The 23,342-nt window shown below is 35.5% G+C and overlaps 6 protein-coding genes across 7 annotated transcripts; 4 read left to right on the top strand and 2 right to left on the bottom strand.

The window, feature by feature from the left end:
• Positions 1–3,943: 3,943 nt before the first annotated feature.
• On the top strand, positions 3,944–4,884 carry LOC110427048 (uncharacterized). The gene has a single exon (XM_021442422.2). It carries the CDS (start codon positions 4,314–4,316, stop codon positions 4,683–4,685), a length of 372 nt encoding a protein of 123 aa, XP_021298097.1. The 5' UTR covers positions 3,944–4,313; the 3' UTR covers positions 4,686–4,884.
• A 1,077-nt stretch (positions 4,885–5,961) lies between these two features.
• LOC110422424 (uncharacterized) lies at positions 5,962–7,881 on the bottom strand. Its single transcript, XM_021436318.2, has 5 exons — positions 7,390–7,881; positions 7,211–7,282; positions 7,061–7,143; positions 6,699–6,901; positions 5,962–6,237 (listed from the first exon to the last, which is right to left on the bottom strand). The coding sequence occupies exons 1-5, from the start codon at positions 7,596–7,598 to the stop codon at positions 6,139–6,141; spliced, it is 666 nt and encodes a 221-aa protein (XP_021291993.1). The 5' UTR covers positions 7,599–7,881; the 3' UTR covers positions 5,962–6,138.
• A 667-nt stretch (positions 7,882–8,548) lies between these two features.
• Positions 8,549–9,880, bottom strand: LOC110427474 (acetyl-CoA-benzylalcohol acetyltransferase-like). Its single transcript, XM_021443020.1, has one exon. It carries the CDS (start codon positions 9,878–9,880, stop codon positions 8,549–8,551), a length of 1,332 nt encoding a protein of 443 aa, XP_021298695.1.
• Positions 9,881–13,383: 3,503 nt separating this feature from the next.
• LOC110426270 (E3 ubiquitin-protein ligase Os04g0590900-like) lies at positions 13,384–15,388 on the top strand. Of its 2 annotated transcripts, none has more exons than XM_089785478.1 (2): positions 13,384–14,735; positions 14,892–15,388. In XM_089785478.1, exon 1 carries the CDS (start codon positions 13,573–13,575, stop codon positions 14,707–14,709), a length of 1,137 nt encoding a protein of 378 aa, XP_089641604.1. In that variant the 5' UTR covers positions 13,384–13,572; the 3' UTR covers positions 14,710–14,735; positions 14,892–15,388. The 2 variants fall into 2 exon arrangements, with proteins under 2 accessions (XP_089641604.1, XP_021297135.1); XM_021441460.2 differs by having other exon boundaries at positions 14,845–15,388.
• A 2,563-nt stretch (positions 15,389–17,951) lies between these two features.
• Positions 17,952–19,997, top strand: LOC110416672 (2-oxoglutarate-dependent dioxygenase 19-like). The gene is made up of 4 exons (XM_021428716.2): positions 17,952–18,375; positions 18,489–18,724; positions 19,074–19,401; positions 19,508–19,997. The coding sequence occupies exons 1-4, from the start codon at positions 18,013–18,015 to the stop codon at positions 19,760–19,762; spliced, it is 1,182 nt and encodes a 393-aa protein (XP_021284391.1). The 5' UTR covers positions 17,952–18,012; the 3' UTR covers positions 19,763–19,997.
• A 794-nt stretch (positions 19,998–20,791) lies between these two features.
• Positions 20,792–22,625, top strand: LOC110427020 (purine permease 3-like). The gene is made up of 3 exons (XM_089783295.1): positions 20,792–20,948; positions 21,304–22,066; positions 22,236–22,625. The coding sequence occupies exons 2-3, from the start codon at positions 21,325–21,327 to the stop codon at positions 22,556–22,558; spliced, it is 1,065 nt and encodes a 354-aa protein (XP_089639421.1). The 5' UTR covers positions 20,792–20,948; positions 21,304–21,324; the 3' UTR covers positions 22,559–22,625.
• Positions 22,626–23,342: the final 717 nt, after the last annotated feature.

The following is a 23,342-nucleotide window of genomic DNA, read 5'->3' as shown; positions in this document are numbered from 1 at the left end:
TACCATTATTGTTTGCCACCGATATATGATTGTGTACTGTATTCATTTATTCCATGAGTTGAATTCTAAAACTAGTAATATTACTACAAACTTTTCCTCCTGTTTGTTTCATCGATACAAAAACAACTGAAAATAGTAGTGAAGCACAATTGATGAGCAAGTAGAGAAAATCAAAGGAGGTTTGATATATTAACAGCATTACGCAGGGAAAGTGCCAACACTTGACATTAATTTTAGCAGCCATAAAATTAAGAGCTTAACGCGGTTGGGTCACGCAAGGAAAGTGCCGACTAATGCTAATTTATTTGGTAAAGAAAGCAATTTTTTATTATTGAATCTCAAGGATTTATGATTAAGTTCAACTTAGACTTAAGTTAGTAGCTAGCTAGGACGCGGAGAGACAAAAGGAAAGCTTGCATCCTATTCCTCTATCTCCAAATCGACCAAGTCATGTTTGGCAAGCCAGTCCCCATCTATTCCTTACAAAATTTTATCCCCTCGTTTGGTTTGCTTTTGAGAAAGGAATAGCCAGTTCAAAAAGATATGTCTATTCTTTAAAATTTGACAAAAACTTAGAATAGCTAATATCACATTCTCCACATCTATGAGAATAAAGTCCTAACATTTTGGATTAAAATGTTTTTATTTACTTTCAAATATTACAAACATAAACTTATAAAATTAATATTTTAAATTAAAAATTAAATATTATTGATATTTTCATATTTTAATTATAAGATATTTAAATTATAAATGAAATATTAATTTTTAAATTATTAAGTGAAATTTAAATTAAAAATTAAAAAATGAAAATAGAAAAAATATAAATCCTATTATAATAAAAAGGTTAAGTTATTAATTATATATTATAAAATATTTTGAATTTAAAAATTAATTAAAAGTATTAATATCTTAATCATAATAATATTTAAATTATAAATTAAATTACCAATTATTAATATTTTAAACCAATTAAAAATTTTTAATATTTAAAAAATAAAATAAAAACAAATAATCATAATAACATTTAGATTATAAATATAATAGTAGTATTTATAATATTTATAATATTAATGATTAAACTATAAATAAAAATATTAATATTTTAAAAATTAATAATTAATTTATGAATAAAATATTATATATAAATGATAAATTATTAATATTATAAGTAAAATATAAATTATTAATATTTAAAAATAAAATAAAATAAAAATAAATAATCATAATAACATTTAAATTATAAATTGAATATTATTGTTTTTAATATTATTGATTAAAGTATAAATAAAATATTAATATTTAAACTATCAATTTTTAATATTTTAAATAAATTATACATTATTAATATTTAAAATAAAATAATTTAAAAATAAATAATCATAATAATATTTAAATTATAAATAAAATATTAGTATTTTATAATGTTAATGATTAGATTATAAATAAAATATTAATATTTAAAAATAATATAAAATAAAATAATCATATATATAATAAAAATATTTTTATCTTTTTATTTTTTATTTTTTTCTTATTTCAAATTATTATTACCAATCAAACATTAAAATAAATAATAATTATTCATACATTATTCCATTCGTTATACTAAATTAGAAAATAATTATTTTATTCTATGCTCACCTTACTCTATCCTTACATAGTAATTATTTTATTCTATTCTTGTTAATTTTGTTAACCAAACGTGCTAACAAGGGTTTTATTATGATCATTATTGATAAATCAAAATGATAAAGATTAAATCTCAATTCATTGTGACACAAAAATTTTTATTATTTGATGTCGTAATTAATAAATATCAAATTATGAAAGCAAATTTTTGATTAATGGTGTATAAACACTAATCAAATTTTTGGTCAAATATGTATGATTATTACTAGTACTAAAATTTATTTTTCTAGTTCTAGCTGTATGATGAGCAATTGGCCTGTGGGAAAAATGCTATAATTTGGGAACATGCCCTGTTTCTTTACCAGTGGACTGCACAAACTCGTCATGTTTGCACATGATGACATGTTATGTTTCTTCGAATTAGTGGTGTCCCCGACTCCCACAACGCATTCCCAAATCCCAATCGTCAAAGTAGATTTTCTCTACCGTCTGATCTCCCATTTCACTTGTTACATAAAAGAATCCAACGGTTGACAACGCTTCCCACCCTGTACATACGAAAGATCCAAATCAAACAAAACAACTGTACCTTAATGCTCACGCGTGAAGCCAAATCAAAACCGACCTGGTGGCTGGTTGGACTCTTTCTCAGCAATCACCCAAAAACCGTGTTTTCGAAATTTCGTCGCAGTTGGCCACTCATTTCTACCACTGATCCCCACTCTATATATAATCTTTCTTTTTCTCATGATTCTCGCATTGCACTCAAAACGTTCTACACCAATCTCTTTCTGGGTTTTCTCTTGTTTTGTTGCTTTTCAATTTCACTACGATGGCTAAGTCAACCATTTTTTGCTTCATGCTAATGGCTTTGTTGGTTTCGACCACGGCACAATCCCCTGCATCTTCACCTTCGCCAACCTCATTGCCACCATCAACTTCTCCACCAGTCTTTGCTCCTGTTCCTTCTTCTCCGACTCCTGCGGAGGAGCCACCGGTTTCTGCTCCTTCTCCGATGACGACTCCTCCAGTGGCTGCACCATCTCCCGCTAATGCTAACGTTCCTCCACAGCCTTCTACCGCTGCTCCACCAAACCCTCCGTCTTCAATTTCCACTCCACCATCTGTGGCTCCAGAGCCGTCGCACAACGGTGCCGTTTTGAACAGAATTGCTGGCTCAGGATATATTGTTTTTGGGCTGATCACTGCCGCTTTGATGACGTAGAGATTTGAGCGAAACATTGTGCTCCATTCTTTTATCAGTCCGCTTTACATTTTTGTTTTTCTCTTTTATTTTTCGATTTTTTAAATACATAATACATGAATTTTTATGTTATTTATTTACATAATAAAAAAATTTTGCCTTTTAATTTTTGCAATAATCAAAGGTATATCATTTTTTCAAGCGTTTCATATAATTTGTGGTGAATCAAATAACTCCATAGCAAGCATCTCAGCATTACTTTGCACACAAACAAAAAAAAAAATTGACCAAAAGGCATTGTATAGTTACTATAGTATATGCTAATAAAAATTAAAGGCAAAGGCATTGATTCCCTTTTGTTTGATAGTAATAAGAAAGAAGAAAAGAGGGGAGAAGCAAGGGGTAGGCCGAGGGGGTTCATTATGTCAGTGCCAGTAGCAAATTATATATTCCTTCATTAAAACGCAAATCTAAAGTATTTTTGAATATAAATCGAGTGGTGATTTTTAATTTCACATGTTTAACAAAAAAAAAAGTTCATAAATGAGTAAATTTTATTTTTAACAAAATAAAAAAAAAGCTTAATATTTTAAAAATCCTCTTAACTATTTAAAAAAAATTTAAACAAATTTTTTATTTTTTATTACGTTTAATTGAGCTTTAATTCTTTTACTTTAAATTAAATAAATTTTTATAATTAATGTTAATTAAATGTCAACAGTTTAAACATTATTTGTTGTTGCATAACATGTCACTTTACCGTTCATCACTAAATGTCAAAATATAAGTAACATGAAATATAAAATAACAAGTTATAAAAATTTATTTTATTTAAAATAAAAATATAAAAATTCAAGTAAATATAATAAAAAATAAAAATCAATTTAAAATTATGTTAATAATTTAAAGATATTTTTAAATACTATACCACCAAGGACTAAGAACATATGCAATCATATAGCCCACGCAACATATTTAATTCTACACGTTAATTTGTAATGGTAATCCTATTTGGGGCGAGTTTCCCGTTCTTCCCTAACATAGAGCCTTCAATTCCCGGTCAATAAAATTTCATTCTATGGTGGTGTCGCCCGTAAAACATTCAATTTGACGAAAATGGTGAGCAATCTTTCCAAGTTTTGAACAGCCTTACCTTTACGAATAAGGCAGGATATCAAGGGCCCAGATCACTTCCAATTTTCAGAAGAAAATCCCCCACGTCTACGCTGAGCTTTTATTTCCGAGAACAAAATTAAAAAAAGAAAGCCATATAAGAAAATACCCAAAGTCTTTTCCTCAGCTAGGCAAGGCACAAAAATACAAAAATCCTAGCCGTCCGATCCTTTGTTGCAAATTGATTTAAACCCTCGCTTCCCTCTATATACGAAGCAAAACAAACTGGTCCCAACTCACTTTCTTAGTAGTCGACTACCCTAACGTTCTTTAGTTCCGGTGTTTTTCCCTTTGCTTCTTCATTATGGCTCGTTCAAGCATTGTTTGCGTGATGCTGTTGGCATTGCTTTTCGGACTTGTTGCTGCACAATCTGCATCGCCGGCACCAGCTCCAGTTCATTCTCCATGTTCTCCTTCAACCAATCCGCCAGCCAATGCTCCAGTAGCCCATACTCCATCTTATGCGCCAAGGCATTCCGTCTACCCATCGGCTTCTGCACCCTCTCCCGTCGTCCACTCTGCCCCGATTAAGTCTCCTGTTGTGGCTACAACTCCATCGATTTCCATGCCACCATCTGATGCGCCAGCGCCAGCCGATAATGCTGCCGTTTTCAACCGATTTTCTACCTCTGGGACCGTTGCTATTGGTGTCATCGCTGCCATTTTGCTCATCTAGAGTCAATGGCTGGTGTTTTTTTGGTCTACGATTACAGAGAGTTCATCCTTGTGTTGCCTTCATTATTATTATTATTTTTCTTTTTCTTTTTTGAGTGCTTGGGTTTATATACAGTCGATTATTTGACAGTTAGACATTGATGGATCTGCCACTTCCGCTTGGCTTCATCTTATTTTCTTAAATGATATCATTCTGTTTCTGTTTCTGAGAATATTTTTCCTCAGTTATCGACAACAACGAATATGCAGTAGTAGTATCACTTCTAATATCCAATCCAGCTAAAAAACAAAAGGGTTAACATTAAAGTATCGTAGTAAAGCACGTGATGAGGCTTCAATTCATAGTTGAGATAGCAAATCTGCAATTTTGTTGTTATTCAAAGGAGTCAACCGGATTTTCATCCAGTCTCCCATCTTTCTCAGATTCTGATTTGGATTTTCTTTTGTCATCTCTTTCTCTTACAGCTTTTAATAAAGCACAAGTTCAAGGATTTGTACATTAACATTGTTTTTGTTTTATCGTTTTAGTTTGCTTTTCTTTTTTTCCAGACCCTTTTTATAAACTGTGATCCGTGTCTAAACGAACATTCTGTCGTAATTACCGTGACCCATGTGCCGGGAAACTGGGAATCGGAAGTCTCGGAAGCAGGACGTCCGGTCGTTTTTCTTTTGGTAAGTCTTTCGCTTACTTGGACCATGGAAATATTCAAGACTATTCTAGAAGAAAGAATTCTCTTTGGTTTTTTTTAAAAATAAAAAGTGTTACATTAGAAAAAATAAACGAAATTTTGTTCTTTAAATAAAAAGAAATATATATTCTTAATAGCTGGATTAAAATGGGTTAAAGCATCAATTGAACCATAGCTAAGCTTTCCAAGCCTTAATTTATCTTGAAATTCAATTAAATTAATAATATATAATTAATATATATTATTTGTAAAGGGATTTGGTATTTTTTTTTCTGAAAAGTAAACGGATTTGGTAACTCGGAGTTGGACACGTGGCATGTGTGATTACAATTGTATTTAATTAAATAATAAATCGTTTTTATTTTTACTTTTATTTTTTTTGTACAAGCATACATGTAAATTGTTTTTTTAAAACAAGGAATTTATTTTTGAGGAAAGATAGAAACAATTTTAACCATGTCTCTTTCCTTTTCTTATGTTTTCCGTATTTCTTCTATATAATTTTATAAAAAAGGAATAATTGATCATTAAAATATCACCTAATACTGTACATTCTAGAATAGTTGATTCAAAATATAATCAACCATATCAATTAATTTTTGTATTTTTTTATTAAATGAAAGTTCAATCCAAAGACACATTCACTTATACAATTGATTTTTAAAATTATCAAAATACAAAGTCCAAACAATATGTATTTGTCAATAGTAGTTAACATTAGGCAACGGTTTGAACAGGTTAAAAAGCAAGAAACGTGTAAATAAATTAGTTTCCTTGGCCTCCTTGCTTTGGCTTCAGGATCTTGTTAACAATGGGTTCAACCCAAGACTCCAGGCCATCCACGTCGTGCTTCAATGCCTCAACCTATATATGTTTAGCGACACAGATCTATCAACAACGGGCTTAAAGCATTTGCCAGATTTGTAATTTGACTTTACATTACTTAGATTTGCTTTTCCACAATCAATTGGAATGGAATTTAAGGCAAAAATAAAGAGAGGAAAAGACAATCCTAGTCAAGGTTAAGGTTGTATCAACTCCAAATAATACTAAATTAATTGACTGGCCAAGAGCAAACAAACTTTCCTTCAATTCGTTCATAGAGGGATATAAAAGGAAAAAAAAAAAGGGTATTCAAAGAGTGCACCACACTCAAAGCAACGATTTCAGATTAAGCCGCTGGGTCAGGTCAACCATTGACTTTTGGGACCTAGAAGGCTTTTCAGTTGTCCACACTTTTTGTTATAGATTATATTAATTTAGTAATAGTATTATTATAGAAAAACGAACAAGGGGACGGAGCGGTGGAAGGGCAGAGGCATTACCTGGTGGATGAATTCTGTTGTGACGTGAGCATCTTGGGCAGTTTCTTCTGAAACATGTTCGACCACCAGAGCTGCCTTTTTCAGCACGCTATCATCAGGAAGCTTGTCCGCCACCTGAGCTGATAACTTCTCTGCTGCTGTTGCTACCTTTTCCACTACTTCCGCTGCATTTTCAACCTCTTCGACTACCATTTCTGCTTCTCCTGAAATACATTTCAAAATTTGCAAGTAAATTTGATCTGCACTATACCTTCACCGGTCAAGTTTTGTGTAACTCTTATGCTATACTCTTTCCCAAATCTCTAGACAATTTTTTGGAGATGGGAAACCATTATGAATTATATTTATCCCATAACATGTACCTTCGATCCTCATCAATTTTGCCCATTTTTCCTTCCAGAAGTGCAGGGAGAAGCTCAGCACAGAGCCCAAAAAGCATTTGGCCCTGCATCAAAGCTCAAGTAAATTTTTGGTTTGAAACTTTGAATATCAAAGCTCAAGTGAGTTCATACCACAGGGAGAAGTTGAACTTTGGAGGAGCTGAACCGGGTGGTGGGCCACTCTTCCCCCTCTCATCCTTGGTACTACAGTTAAAACATATACATAGTTGAAGAGTTGTTTCATCAATGTCACAAACTGCTTAATGAGGATGATTAAATGGAAATTCATCAGGAAGATTTATACGACTAACATGCCAGCATCGAGATTTCTCCATAGTCCTATATTGGTGCTGATCAATCGCAGCCCTTGCTGCATAGGGAATCCATGTCGTTTAGCCATGCCCTCCTGCTGGAGGTGTCTTTGAGAGATGTTGCCTAAGTGAGATTTGTAAGGACGAAGAAGCGATTCAATGCAATTTTGCAGCCTGTGAGAAGCAGACCAACCTCTTGTAGACATCATCACCAAAATTTTGAGCAACCGAAAAGCTTAAGAGCAACGCGTAAGCTAAAAATTTTCACACCAAAGCTTTCTGCACATTTGGTCAACTAAGATATAGCTTTGCACCTGAACGAAACGCGTCTGACCTGTTCCTTGCAAGATCAGGCTGACTCGACTAAGCTTAAAGGGCAATCCACAGACTATTGCTTCTTCAACATTCTTACTTCCAGAATTGAGCAAAGCAACGAAATTGCTAAGCATGACTGTCGTTCCTTGCAAGCGCCAAACACTTACTAATTACGTATTAAATATTAATCCTAGTTGAGTATTTAAGTGTGATGCATCAGAACCCTAGCTAATAAGAACCTCGCATCATCTTAGTTTCTTTCTGTTAACGAATTAATTAATCCGTTTTAGGAAACTTTCGGATTTTTTATTGTCAAACTCTTGAATTTTTGCTCACGCTTCCTTGAATCCCCGTTCTTATCAAATTTGAAGATAATGCGTATACTTTTCAGCAAAAAATAAGATGATGCATATAATTGGTTAGGAAATTACAGAATATTTGAATAATTTAGTTAACAGAGAAATGGTTATTAAGTCAAATCATTTTTATTTAACAAACTTAGCCTTAGTAGACACAGAAAGGTCTATCAGCGATCCAATTAAGTTGTGGAACACGTTGCCAACCAATAACAAGGTCTGGCATTAGCCCAAGTTTAGTTCAGAAAAATAATTGCTTTAATCTAGTCCTCTACAAGCTGCATATGTTGGGATAAGCTTTTAGACGTTTTACTGGGAAAAAGGGTTGGGCCTGTGTATCATATCTCGCTGTTGTCTCTTAACATAGTACTATCAAATAGAAAAATCATAAAATCAAGGAAAATACAAAATTAGGAATTCTATTGACTGAAGGGTTATAGACTGATTTAATTCACTGCAGCTGGGACCCTTGGCGACAGTTAAAAGTCCTAACTTACTGAGTAGTATTCTGCAGGCTTGCGACTATAGGCCAAAATATCAGGGTCTTGCTGGAATTGAAGCATGTCGGCTGGTTCCAAGGTTACCCATGCTTCAATTCCACTACTACACCTGGTATCCATTAACAGAACCATTTCCACCGGCTTATGCCCACTTGCTACCCAAGTAGGCTTTCCCCAACCAAAATCAGCTTCATAATAGGGAAATTTGCACAGGCTAGTAAGGACGCAAATATCTGTATTTCCTTCGATTAGCTCTTCATGGATCTCTCTCGACGAACTAGTTGCAGACAATAACAAATCCTCAGCCCGTTCTGTTTTTGCAAAAAATTCGGCAGCGTGCCTTATTTCATTTCCCACTAGATTCACCAATTGGTGCAAGTCCAGCTTCCTGTCATTTGCTGTAAATCGGACAATGATATTCCTGAATAGGTTCCCTGCAGCATTCAGTGGTATATGTATGGCTGTTTTCCCACGAAAGTTATAAGGAAAGATTTGTAATGAATTCCTTAATGAACCGTGTTTTGCTTGAGCCAGAGCAATGCGAGCCTTCCACATGAGGGCAATCATCAGCTGCACTCTGGAAGGCTGCTGCTGGCTTTTAAGTCCTAAATCACCAGCCAAGGCAATGGCTTTAGCTTTGAGAGCAGATATAGCGGCTTCACTGAAAATAAATCTCCTAGTGATAAGCTTTTCTGAATTATCATCTGGGACTGGAATTTTATGCGTTGCTTTACACGTTGCAGGCAAAACGGATCCGCTTTCAAAGCTTAAGCATTTTACTCTATCTGCCCCTTCGCGGCAGGAAGTAGCCCATTCGTTCATGAAGGAGAACACTGTAAATCCATCGGTGAACTTGTGTGAAAGACTAAAACCAATAGCTAAACCACCACAAGCAAATTTGTTAATTTGAACCGCCAGGATTGTGGGAGTAAAGATGAGCTCATTCGGAAAAGGAACCAAATGGTTCAGCAATTCAACATCTAACTCTTCCAGGATAAATTGATTTAGATTGGCATTCAGTTGAGCTTCTAAATATTCTGCGCCTTGGTCGCTGCAATCAATGGCGTGCCTATCTTCAACGTATCTACCTGCTAGAGGGTAAAAGCTGGTTAGAACCTCTGACAGTGAATTTTCTAGTTTTTCTAGTCTTTCATTTTCGATCGAAGTGCTGATACAATTATCAGAGGGAAAGAAGTAAACGAAGGAACTGTATGTTGGAGGAGCAATCTGATCAAAGCATGATAACTCCAAGTCTCTGAGGTGATGTGGAGTTGGATTCGATGGCTTTATCAACTTTCGTGTTTGGATATGAACCTGCATTTTTACCTGCAACAGCAATGCTTTTGAAATTAAACATCTCTAATTTAAATGGGAAGGATTGGAGAAATGGTCTCTAAAGAAACCCCCATCAGTCAGTTGATGGAGGTAAGGTTTAAGGACATTCAGTTTTAAGCACCTCATTTATTCCAAGCGTTGAAACTCAAAACAGTTTTCAACTGACATTAATTTCTCCTAATTAACAAAAAATTTAATTACCTTCATACAACAATTTAAAAATTAAATCAAATATTTATAAGGTTAGAATATCTTATTAAATATTAAGATTCGAGTTAAAGTTCTTTACAAATAACAGATATTTACTCGTTAACATCTTTTCTTCATTTTTACTCTTTCTTAAAATCAAATATGATTTATAAATAGCATTTTGATATCTGTATCATGAAAAAAATTAAATTTCGTCATCCCAACTTACCCATGCTTAAATTGAAGCACTATTTTGAGAGTATGCATATCGATTCAAAAGCAACACCTGAACTAAGGTGTTCCCCTGTTTTAGCAGCAGAGGCACAAAATTTTTTCCATTCTGTTCCTGGCATTCAAGGCAAAAATTTAGTAATTATCATTAAAAAATTTTCCACTAACATGAGGTATCAATCAATAAAAAAGAAAAAAGAAAAAACATGAGTTATCGTCCATAATTATTATGAATATTTGAGTGGGATAATGAGGTATTCTTCCAACGGCTATCACTTACCAGAGATTAAATTTCAATTTGATGGTTTGCTCCAACAACTCAAGCTATCCTTGGTACCAATAGGTTATGGCCTCATTAGTCAAGCTGAAAGCGTAGAAAAAGAGAACCCAAATCAAAGGGCACCAATAGTTTGATGGATATGTTTGTTGTTTTTTTTTTCCTTTTGGTTTGCTTATATTCTGACAGTAGATTTGATTGTGTTGGTAATATCTTAATAATTAGTAGGAAAAATGGGAACATCTTAATTTTTGTAAGCAAAATATCCTCAAAAGAATTGGTACGTATGACACAAAGTCGTGAGTATTTTGATTCGACTGACGACCATATTGAAATTGTTGAAGAAAGAACCCTATTGAAAATTATTGTTAAGTTTCTCCAAAATCTCAATGAAAACAATTAAACAAGATTACGTTAATCAAATAAAAAATTAGTTGTAGATTTGAAAAAATTTACAAACCAAGGAAGAAATAAATTGTTAATTAGAATAATGAGCAATTGATTGGTCCCTTGATTGTCATAATTAGAGCAATAATTTAAAGAAACCCAAACGAAAAGGCACCAATGGTTCCGGGGCATTAATATGTTTTTTTCCCCCATTCATATCTTAGTTTTGGGATTTAACCAAAGTGCCAAGGTAGATAAGAAATATAGTGCAGCAAGACTTAGCCATGAAGGATATACTATTAATTTTTTGATAAGAAACACACTGGTAGGCTATAATGGCCTCAAGGATATAGTACTCTTTTGATGAATAAAACAAAAGGATGCTCGTCGTTGCTTCCAATTACCATCACCAAATTCACAAGCATCAGAGTATTCACCTACTCCTTGTACTTTTTTATTCAAAAAGTACCAACATAACTCAACTTCCAAGCCATGCATTTCATATTTTCATTACACATTACCTTTGAGGCCTTGCACCTTTGCGTCGTGCCCAAGACATTAGCTTTCATTTGTTCCTGCATCTATTCTCGGATTTGAGTGTGGAAAGGGCATTCATTTTATGATCAAGTTGAAAATTGGGATAAAATCAAACCAAAGTTTGAGAATCTATTACTCTATAAACTTTTAATGTCATATATATATATATATATATATATGTTTCTTCACTCAAATAGCAACTTTGAATCCTATTTTAAGAATGATTCGTTTCATTTTTTTCCAGCTTCATATATACATATATAACACAATCCACCAGGCAGATCAAATTAGGAACAAATGGTTGAAACTGAATCATAGTAAAAGTCATACCACATACATATAAATTTTGTTTTAGGTTACTGATTCACTTGGCCATACATTTGTGATTTGTCCAACGTACCTCTCTTTTTCATGTGTCTAATTTAAATTTCCATCTACATTAACGACCAGGTCAAGCTTACATTAAAGCCTCCTGTTTCCGAGCTGCAAACTGTTAGATGTCATTATCATAAGCGATGCAATTTGCCAAAATGCAACAATCAAAAGCAAGTTGGATATCTCCAATTACGACTTCCAATGAGAATAGGACCCAGTATCACCGGCAATGCCATTGTAATCCTTAATTCCGATTTTATTTATTTATATTAAAATTAAGATAGTTGACAAAAAATAATTACAACTAATCAAAGTAAGCCTTTAATTGATTACGTGAAATGCATTTTGTGAAATGGAAGACAGCTAATTGATTTCCTTCCTCTCGTCCCCACCGAAGGAAAAAAACGAATACCCACTTCTCTAAAATGTATGTTTTATACTCATTATAAAATCTAAGGTGTGGGAGAGTTTATGGTTGCATGAATTGTTTAAGTCTATGGTTGCTTTCAATATGTATTTTAATTTTCTTTTGTAGCACAATAGAATATTAAATCCATAAGATTGGGGTGGAACTCGTTTTATTGACTAAACTTGCTCCTTTCTCATAACATTGCTTATTTAAAGAAGAAATATAATTTTCTTTTGACTGTTTTCTTAATAATGAGATTTGTTGCTCATATCAATGTGAAAAGAGCCAAGGAAATTTCCTGGGTTGGGTGGTGCTTACCGTGGGGGTAATGCTGATATTTGGCATAAAACCAAGGACTTATGAAAAGGATGACAAGACATATATAGAATCCAAAGGAGCATGTGCTTTGTCTTTTGTTTAGACTTCATACAAATAGCATGAGTTTCACCAGATTTGTTTTCATCATATTTATGATAAATTGGCATATTGTCGTTTATAACAAAGAGATAAGGTAATTGCATTTATGAGGACAAAAAAGGTGCATCATTGAGGTAACAATTGTTTGTTAAAAAATTAGTGTTGGTGCCAAAGAAAAATGTCAAAAGGCTTAAGCAATGAACTCCTTATGAAAAACCCAAAACTGATTTATTTGTATGATACACTAATATTGAGATATGATTTGCACTTTTCTATTATGTTATAAAGTGGATTAATTAGAGTAATAATAAAAAAAATAGGATAAAGGACATTGGACCTATAAACAATTCAACCACAAAACAATCAATGAGGAATCCAATCATCAGCTTCTGCCAGGAGTGGATGCCTCTCTTACTTCAGAGTAATAAAAGAAAAGGTAAAAGGGCAGCCGATGTTTGTTTGTTTGGCATAAAGTTTTGCCTCTCTCCATGTTTATTTATTAGCAATGATCAGGCTTGGGCTCGGCTCAATGTTCTTGACTCAAACTTGCCACTACCAGTCCAGCCGCCATGACAACCAAAATACAAGAAAAGTCAGAAACAACGGCAGAAAAGATCAAACAAACAAACAAACAGAAAGTCATATATTCTATTCGTCATTATCTTTTTTTCAAACTTTTCCTTCCACGAACTAAAGCAGTTGTGTGATGCCACCAACAACTCCCGTAGTTTTCTCCTCTTTCTCATTCACCAACAAGGTACCCTCTCCCTCTCTCCTCTGATATCTTCCCTTCTGCTTCCTGCCATCGTTTCTCTTCTTTGCTTTTCTTTTGATGTTTGATCTTTGCTCCCTTAAATGGGTTTTCGACATAGAAAGTTGATGTCTGATTCACCCAATGAAACCTTATCAGATTACTGTAGGGATTGTTACCAATATGACTCATGTCCCTCTATCTGTTACAAAGGCCTATACCCTCCTCCAGTCCCTGTTCCTGACACCACTTCTCATACGAAGACAACCAGCAAGTTGTTGATCGTAACTTTCACAGTTCTTGCCACAGCTTTTCTAGTTCTTTGCTATTATATTTACTATGTCAGGTTCTCGAGAGGCCGGTCGATTGCTAGGAGGAGATCACAGCCCCAAACAACTGAAACCCGTGATGAATTCCTTGATGAAGATCGTGGTCCAATCATTGACCATCCCATCTGGTACATCAACACCGAAGGGCTGCGACCATCTATCATTAATTCCATCACGGTTTGTAAGTATAAGAGAGGTGAGGGCCTTGTTGAAGGAACAGAGTGCTCTGTTTGCTTGAACGAGTTTGAAGAAGATGAGACTCTCAGGCTGTTGCCAAAGTGTAGTCATGCTTTTCACATCCCTTGCATTGATACGTGGCTAAGATCGCATATCAATTGTCCGATGTGCCGGGCACCTATTGTCTCCAACACGGTTAATAGAGGACCCTCATCGTCTGAGGTAAATACTGAAGATTCAGGAGTGACTGAGGAAACCCAAGTGATAATTATGGAAGATGATGGAGAACAACCTGAGAGAGAAACTGAAGGTGGAACTAGGGAAACAAGGGTTAGACCAGAGCAGGAAGAGGAATTAGCTGTTGAAAATGAAAGAAAGACAGGTGAAAGTTCCGGAGTAGAGGATGGGATACAACCTATGAGAAGATCAGTTTCATTGGATTCCCTGGCAGCTTCCCAAATCAGCCACGCTATTGCTAATGGTTTTCCAGAGGGATCTAGTGGGAATTCAGATAATGAATTGGCCAAAGGGAAAGAATCGAGCGTGAGAATTGTTACAAGGAGAGCTGCAGGAAATCAAGGTTTGCTAAGGCTGATGTGTCATTCTTCTATAGGTAGGTCATTGCAGAGTAGGCCAATTTTCATGAAGAGGTCAGTTTCTTGCAATGGGAAATTCACCTTGCCACTATCCAACAACAAGGACCGCAACAAAAATCCTCCTTTGAGAAGCTTTTGATCTTTGCTGTGTGCATCTACTTTCAGGTGAGGTATCTGAAACTGAGATGTCTTGGGAACTCCTCAACAAGCTGAGGGTTTTCTATAAGTTCTTTTTTCTTTCTCTTTTGAAAATAGAAACTACTGTGATTTCCAGAGCCTCGATAAATATAGATGATGCCAAACTTGTATAATAATACACAGAAATGAGATTCATCAAAAAGGGGATTCTGTTCTGAAGGGATAGCTTTTGCGGCTTGTTGCAGCATCAGTTTTCGATAGAAAACATGCAATTGTAAGTAGAACTTTTGAGACTTTATGATTATTTTATCTTCTTGTTTCCCAACAATTACCGCCCTTGCTACGTGAGAATAGACGTGTAGAGGGGCAAATTAGTCTGGGTCTACAAGAGAAATGTCTCAGTTTTCGCATCAATCTTATCTGTTGCCAGGGGAGCCAATGCAAATGGGCCTTTGGCATGCCTGCTTCAGTCTTTTAATCCAGATCTTTGGAAAGGTTTCAGTTGAAGATTGTCCCTGGAAATGAGACTTTGGCCTAGAGGGCAATTAGATCAAGCTGTGCCTTCTCTTGTGGAAAATTGTTGGATTCTTGATGATGTATGTCTACCATTTCATGTTTTACTATAAATTTTTATCTGTGACACGAATGAAATATGAAAATAATGCCTTTATAAACTACAATGAACACTTAAGCATTTGGTTCATTAATTGGTACATTATCCCTTTATCTAAAGAGTAGAGTGTGAATTCTTTTCTTTCAATTATATAACAAAAAAACTACAATGAAGCATGCAAAAAATGCCCTTTTTGAAGAACATGGTCTAATTCGTGCTCAAGTATACTTCTATACATCTATCAAATAAATAAGAAGTTTGTTTACAGAAACCAGTGAGTTTTAAGTGCATAGTCCAACTCCCTAGGAAATATGTTGACGGCCGAAGAAGAACTGAGAAGGAGTGTGTTCTGTAGTTCCGGCATGTTGGGACAAGTGAATGAGGCCACATAACTGGTTGTTCGCTAGGTACAGAGTCCTGATATGATTATCTCAAAGGCAATCTTAAAAAACTGAGAAACCGAATCTTCAAAATTGTCAAGGAAATGAAGGAGCTCTCAAAGGAGAGCAAGTGTGACTATAGATTCATTCAGTCATCACGATGAAAGCCGTGGAGACATCAATTGCTTGTAACAGCCTTTGGGTAGCCAAGGTACAAAACCACACCCGCTTAGAACTTCTCTAAGTGTTGAATAAAAACTAGAGACCTTCTTTGTTTGCATTTAAAACTAATTTGAACTCTAAGTTTGAACAATTTATGGTGATCTGCAAATATACAAAAAGAAAATAATAAAAAAAAACCCCCTCAAGACTGCATCAGCATGAGAGCAAATTTCCCCTTCAACAATTAGAGCATCTCTAACTGCGTATCCATTGGTTGGGTTATTGAGATGAGCCAGCGCTAGAAAGTAACGCTAACCCCTCGTAGGGGCAACTGCACAGAATCTGCTGTCAACTCCCCAAGAGAAAGGCCTACCATGAGAGATTCCTTCTTTTCTCGGAAAGAAAATTCAATGGAACTGTATGTTAAATAAACGAACTTTAACACCATTGAACCCCATGAGATGAGCGTTTCAGTGGATGAAGTTTTATTCTGGAGGGATTTTCTCAAGGTCTTTTATTTTTATTTTTTTTAAAAGTAGCAATTCATTAAATTTCATTCATCAATTTTGTAAATGAGGAGGCAAACAACCTCCATATCACCTGCACCAGAATCCCTGCCGCAAAACCACATTTACACCCCCACCTTACAGGCAACACATCCTTAACCAATGCCAATCCACTATATCAAACATAAAACAAAAGAGACCTCTGTACAAAATATCAAATTCATTCACATGGCATGAAATTCATCAGATAAATCAACCAAACACGTGAGCAGAAAACTCCCCTGAACAGCTTCATCCGCAACCATCTCTGTTTTCGCTTCATATTTAAGCCTTTTGTACCTCAGCAGCACGTCGGCATACCTTCTCAAGGTCTTTTATTCCTCGTAAGTCTTAACTCACTTAACAAGCCAGCTGCCTTCAGGTATTATCCTAGCCAGGTCGCTTCATCATGACTTCAATTGATACAAGGTCTAGAAAATGAATTTTAGAGGAAAGAATGTAGCAGTATACCCACAAGTCTAGGACTTGGAATATTAGAACGCATTTCTATGGAATTGTTAACTAAAAATTGGAAAACAAGGAAGAAACCTTGGCATTCATATATGAGCAGTGATAATTCAGCCCTTATATGTTGAAGCCTTAGCAATACCAACCTTGACTAAATCTAATACAAGTTTCTTTTTTCCACCAATGTTGTGAACATAATGAAATTGCTTAAGAATACAGCAATAAGCAAGGGAGATACAGACACGACCATGAATTTGGGAAATGGTTTTCAAATCCACCATGTCCACAGCCAGAACTGGCAATAGGGTTGCCCCTCATCCAGATCCTGGTCTTTTGACTCTCCTAATACAAAATGAAATCGGGGGCCTTGGAGTGTGGCACAAGGGGAAATGGGTCTTCCTCAATCCAATCCCCAATTCATTTCTGGATAACACCGGTGATCATAGTGAGGCTCATTGTCAAGTTCTTATCACCAATTTTCCCTACACTTGTCCTTTTCTTTTTCCTTCAACAAAGTGCCATTAATATCCTACAAGGATATCCATGGGCATGCAACATGGAGCAGCACTTGATGAAGTTGTTGGAAAGTGAGAGCAATCCACCGGTACACGCTTCAGAAAAGCAACACGCTTGACCGGAAATCTTGCTTGTAACACTTTCGAATTAGCACCATCTAGTTACTTAAACTAGCTTTCGTAAAATCGTTTTAATTTATTATACTTTCAAGGCAAATAAGCAACTGCTTCCATGCTCAAAATATTAGCTTGTTGCCATGATTCTGCAATGATATATCAAAAAAGGCCAGGCAACTTCCTTCTATTTTTTTTTTTTGCCCAATTTCCTTTATTTTTACTTTTTTATTTTATTTTTATTCTTTAAAAATTTTTATAAAGTAAATGTCAATGACAAAAATAAAATAAAAATTGATCAAATTATCAAAATATAATAGTACCAATTTTAGCGGCAAAACCATATAATTTATTCTTTTTACAAAGTTACTATACTTTAATTATTTGAAAATATTATTATTAATTTTTAGACCGAAACATATTATTTATTTTCTAAATTAAAATATAAATAATGGAAAAAAAAACAATTTCTTGCTTTCGCAGCAGCCACAAATTAGAGGTAAATACATGTACATAAGTATCCGGACCAGTTCCATGACAATCCGCCTACAAGCACCGTGTTCGGAGTCTCAGTCTCCGTCGATCTCCATGGCTGCCAGTGCCCCGTTCCTTTCCCAACCCTCGCAAGCATCTCTTACTTACACACCGCCAAAGCTAACAAGTATCAAATCTCTGGCTGAATTGCCTGGTCTTACTTCCATCCCTCCCATTTACACCTTCCCAACAAACCCCAATGATCAATCATTTTCAGCCGCAAAAGAATCTATCCCCACCATTGATTTCTCTCAACTTACTTCCAATAACCCTGAAGAACGCTCTAAAGTCATCCAAGAGCTTGGAGAAGCTTGTCAGGACTGGGGCTTCTTCACGGTATATATATATTATAGCATACTAGTTCTTGTCTCCTTTTTTAACTTTTGTTCAGTACGCTTTGTTTTGTTTTCTTTCTTCTTTGGTTTTAGTATAAGCTATGAGCATCTCAGGTGATAAATCATGGGGTGCCGGAGAGCATGATGAAGGCAATAATTGAGGCGTGTAGAGGATTTTTTGAGCTAACGGAGGAAGAGAAGCAACAATTTGAAGGGAAGCATGTGCTGGACCCCATTAGGTGTGGTACCAGTTTCAATGTTTCAGTGGATAAAGTTTTATTCTGGAGGGATTTTCTCAAGGTCTTTCAGCATCCTGAGTTTCACTCACCCAACAAGCCAGCAGCCTTCAGGTTTTGATCCCAATTAGCTTGGTAACTTACAACTAATACACGGTTCAGAATGAATCCTAGGATTAGAATAAGCACAGAAGATGGAATTCAAGGAATCGGCCAATTGGGTAACAAAACAACAGTAATCTTGTCTATATCTCGGTCATCTAGACTACTATTATTTTGTTACCCTGGATTCTTTTAGTACTTTTTATTTGATCCTTTTATTTTCCTTTCTGATGCGTGAATTGATGGATTGTTATTGAATCTCATTTCAAATAATTGGAATCATGCTCGTGCTGTTTCCTTAGCCATTGCAACTGCAATAACTTAGCTAAAACAAGTTTTGTCTGAACGTTTTTGGATACAGTGAAATTGCTTTAGAATTCAGCAAAAGAGTCCGGCAACTAGCAAGAATAATAGTAAGAGGAATATCTGAGAGTTTGGGGTTAGAGGAGAATTATATTGACAAGGCCTTGAATTTGGAAGATGGCTTGCAAGTCCTGGCAGCCAACTTCTATCCACCATGTCCGCAGCCAGAGCTCGCATTGGGATTGCCTCCTCATTCGGATCACCGTCTTTTGACCCTCCTAATACAAAATGAAATCAGGGGCCTTCAAGTGCAGCACAAAGGGAAATGGATCAATGTCAATCCAATTCCCAATTCATTCCTAGCTAACGTTGGAGATCAAATTGAGGTGCGCTCCTAAAATCCTAAGTTCTCGTCCCCATGTTTTGTTTTTGCCTCTTCTTCAAAATAGTTTATTTTGTTCTTATTCGAATATGATATTAACTTTTCGCAAGATTTTGAGTAATGGGAAGTACAAAAGTGTTCTACATCGAGCGGTGGTGAACAACAAAGATACAAGGATATCCATAGCCATGCCGCATGGACCAGCACTCAATGCAGTTGTTGCCCCAGCTTCGAAGTTGCTGGACCATGAGAACAATCCACCAGAATACAAAGCAATGAAATATAAGGATTATTTGGAGCTTCAGCAGAGCAGCAAGCTTGACGGGAAATCTTGCTTGGAACGTCTACAAGACAAAACAGTTTAATTACCACAGTCTGTACACTTATCTTTTGGTACAAAACTCCATTAGCTAAGGTACTTTTATTAGTACAAACATGTGACAAGAATAAACAACTAGTTTGTGAAATTTGTACACTTCTCTTTTTATGTATAAAATAATAACTCATATATATAAGTCAAATTCAAGCGATTTAAGTTCAACTGTTGTATTGGAATTTTATGGAATAAAATGAAAATAAGAATCAAAATTTACCAATCTATTTTATGCTACGGAATCCTTTGGGCTAGGTCCGTTCTATTGTGAGCTGTAGGAATACTTTGGGACACTTCGCAGAGCAAGCACCGAGTTGATCCAAGCTGGCTTTTGTTAACCTGTAATGCTCGCATCCACGTGGACATGAAGGCATATGTAATCCACTAGGATTTGTGCAAAAAGTGGACTCTTTTGCTTAAAATCTGTGCCACTACGTGCTAAGCTGCATGAAGCTGTTTTGTTAAATGCTTTACACTTGTTAATGGATCAAGAACAAGTGTTAGTGTTCAATTAATGTTGTATCACTTGATAAATATGTGATTTTCTTATCAATGTGAATGTAAGACCTTTTTCGTTAATAACAAAACAACTCCTCTGTTCTACCGTCCTTTAACAGAGCATTATTCTTCCTTGTTGTTAACAGCGTTGCCAGCCGCCGAGCGGATAGTGTTTTATGACGAGAATATTTTATCCACATTGCCGGTCACTGTTCAATGCTCAGCAGTGAGCACCGACGTGTCAGGCTTTTCACTGCTTCAGATTTCAAGAAGCTAAGGGTTAGCTTCAGTGTTTGTGATTTCTGGGTCATTGTGTTCTTCACTGTTACATAATAATGCCATTTTGATCTTTCCTTTTCAATTCTACTGATTTTCATGATCAAAATTACTGTGTTTTACTCGTCATGTTCAACCAAAACAATATTTTCTTGGTACGAATACGAGACAGTTGCTTGAGCACCGTCCAATTTGCTTTGACTCTGTCCTCCTCTTGCATTGAACAGTGGGCACCATAAAAATTTGTGGTTTTTATTTTTTCACTACATTTTCTTCCACATCTTCGTCTTGAAGGTTCATCAGGTTGAGCTACTTCTAGTAGTGCCTGTTTCCCATTACAAAAGGCTGTGATTGTTGATGGAATCGCATCTTCATCTTATCAGTGGAAGGTAGATTATGGATAGGTACTGTTGTTCTTGCTGATGATAAATAGAATTTCATTTATTTTTTTATTTAGTTTTCTTTTTTTGAATTTAGGGAAGAGGATTTGAATCTTCCTTTTAAGCGAGGAGATCATGCAACAATGAATGAGCCAAATGCTCAAATGCAGCATAATTTCATTTAGTTAACTCTGTCTGTGATTGCATGTACCGATTAAATATTGATTCTTTCTTACTAAACTCGCTCCCTAAGTTGAGAAAAGGAATCCATGGTACAACTTATTTTATAAATTGCCTTCATGTCTTGGTGTATCAACTTTGTTTTACTTGCTATATACGATTTAAACTGTCACAATCTTTCTTTTGGAAAATCTTGTAGAACATAAACACTAGGCTAAAGATGGGTACTCGCACTAGCAACGACCAAGTGCCCTACAAAGAGGAGAAGATGAGTAAAGGCCTGAAGAGATCCTTGCTCGTGTTGAATTGCGCACTGTTAGCCTTGGGAAATGTTGGTGGCCCCCTTATAATGAGGCTCTACTTCTTGAAAGGTGGTAAGGGAGTTTGGACATCAAGCTGTTTAGAAACTGCTGGCTGGCCATTTATGGTAATGCCTCTCACATTTTCATACTTGTATCGTCGAAGAAAGGAGGGCCCTGGGACCGAGCTTTTCTTCATTAAACGTCCTTTGTTTCTGGCTAGTGCTGTCTTAGGCCTTCTTACTGGCGTGGATGACTTTTTGTATGCTTATGGTGTTGCTCGCCTCCCTGTCTCTACCTCAGCTCTGATAATTTCAACCCAATTGGCCTTTACCGCTGCGTTTGCCTTTCTATTGGTCAAGCAGAAGTTCACATCTTTTACCATCAACTCAGTTTTTATGTTGACTGTCGGAGCAGTGGTTCTTGCACTTCATACAAGCTCAGATCGCCCAGCAAATGAATCCAACCTACAATATTACTCGGGATTTTTTATGACACTTGCAGCTTCAGCGCTCTATGGATTTGTGTTACCGGCGATTGAGTTAACATACAAGAAAGCAAAGCAGACTATTACTTACTCTTTGGTGATGGAGATGCAAATGGTTATGTCATTTTCAGCTACCGTTTTCTGCACCATTGGGATGCTTTTTCACAAAAGATTGAGGTCATATCTCCTTCCTTCTATCAAATAGTCCACCACACCCACTCCCTTGTATTTGCACCATTCAAAGTGGTGTTATGTGTATTCATATCAGAAACAGGCCTCCCCTTACAAACTTTTATTACGTTTGATTTCACGGATGCTAGTTCTGAATAACTTCTTGCTCATTGTAGGCAATTCCAAGAGAGGCAAGTAAATTTGAGCTAGGGCAATCAACATACTATCTGGTAATCCTGTTGAGTGCAATCTTATGGCAGTTCTTCTTCATGGGAGCTGTTGGAGTAATTTTCTCTGGCTCCTCACTGCTGTCTGGCATAATAATTGCAGCTCTGCTTCCGGTGACAGAATCTTTGGCTGTATTGTTCTTCCATGAAAAGTTCCAAGTTGAAAAAGCTATATCCGTTGTGTTATCTCTTTGGGGGTCTCTGTCTTACTTCTATGGTGAGCTCCAAGAAAACAAGAAAAATCAAGCTTCGGAAACAGAAATGGCCTAGTATTTACTTCCTCGCTTTCAAATGAAAGTACTTGTCTGTATATTTGCTTCCATATTTCATGCATAGATTAAGCTTCTGAACCACAATTCAAGATGTTGTGGCTATTAAATCAGTATCTTTGTATAATATTATATAAAGTTTATATCTCAAGAATCATACTGTTGTAATAAGAACTATTAGAATGAGTAAAACAATTATATTACTATGGACAACAGTGAAAGTAATCAAAACTAGTGATAGGATTTACGAAATAATTTCACTTTTTGAATATTTTAAAAAAATTTAATTTTATAATTCAAATGTGAAAATACTTAAAAAAAAAAAATCTTTCTCTTAATTTTTCTGTTTAGTACCAATGTCTTTCTCTTTTCCTCTTCCCTCAAGAGCAAGTGACCTACTCCTCAATATACCATCTCCCTATTCTCTACACTTTGTCCATCACCACTTGACACAACATTCATGTTTAGAAGACTGTTCCAATCTTCCTCACTATTGTTTATCAATACATTCATTTTACTTGTTTGTAACATTATCTCTCTCCTTATTACATCATCTACATTTGGTCAATTTTACCAACAAAGAGCACCCACGTTAAGTAAAACCCCATTAAACAAACTTTGCGCCATTAGAGGATATAGAAAATTCCATTAACAACCAAGGTGCATTTACACTCGCCGATTTCCAAGGTTTGATGTCTAAGCTTATCAAGAGAGGATGCAAATATTGAAAGACAACACCAAGCAGATGATGGAGATGATCTCTCCATCGCAATATTCATCGCTTC

Source organism: Theobroma umbraticum, unplaced genomic scaffold (genome assembly GCF_002168275.2).
Source record: "Theobroma umbraticum cultivar Fairchild unplaced genomic scaffold, ASM216827v3 scaffold_30.0, whole genome shotgun sequence".
In the NCBI taxonomy this organism is placed as follows: Eukaryota; Viridiplantae; Streptophyta; class Magnoliopsida; order Malvales; family Malvaceae; genus Theobroma; species Theobroma umbraticum.
The sequence above is the reverse complement of the archived record's forward strand: the minus strand, read 5'-3'. Positions and strand labels throughout refer to the sequence as shown.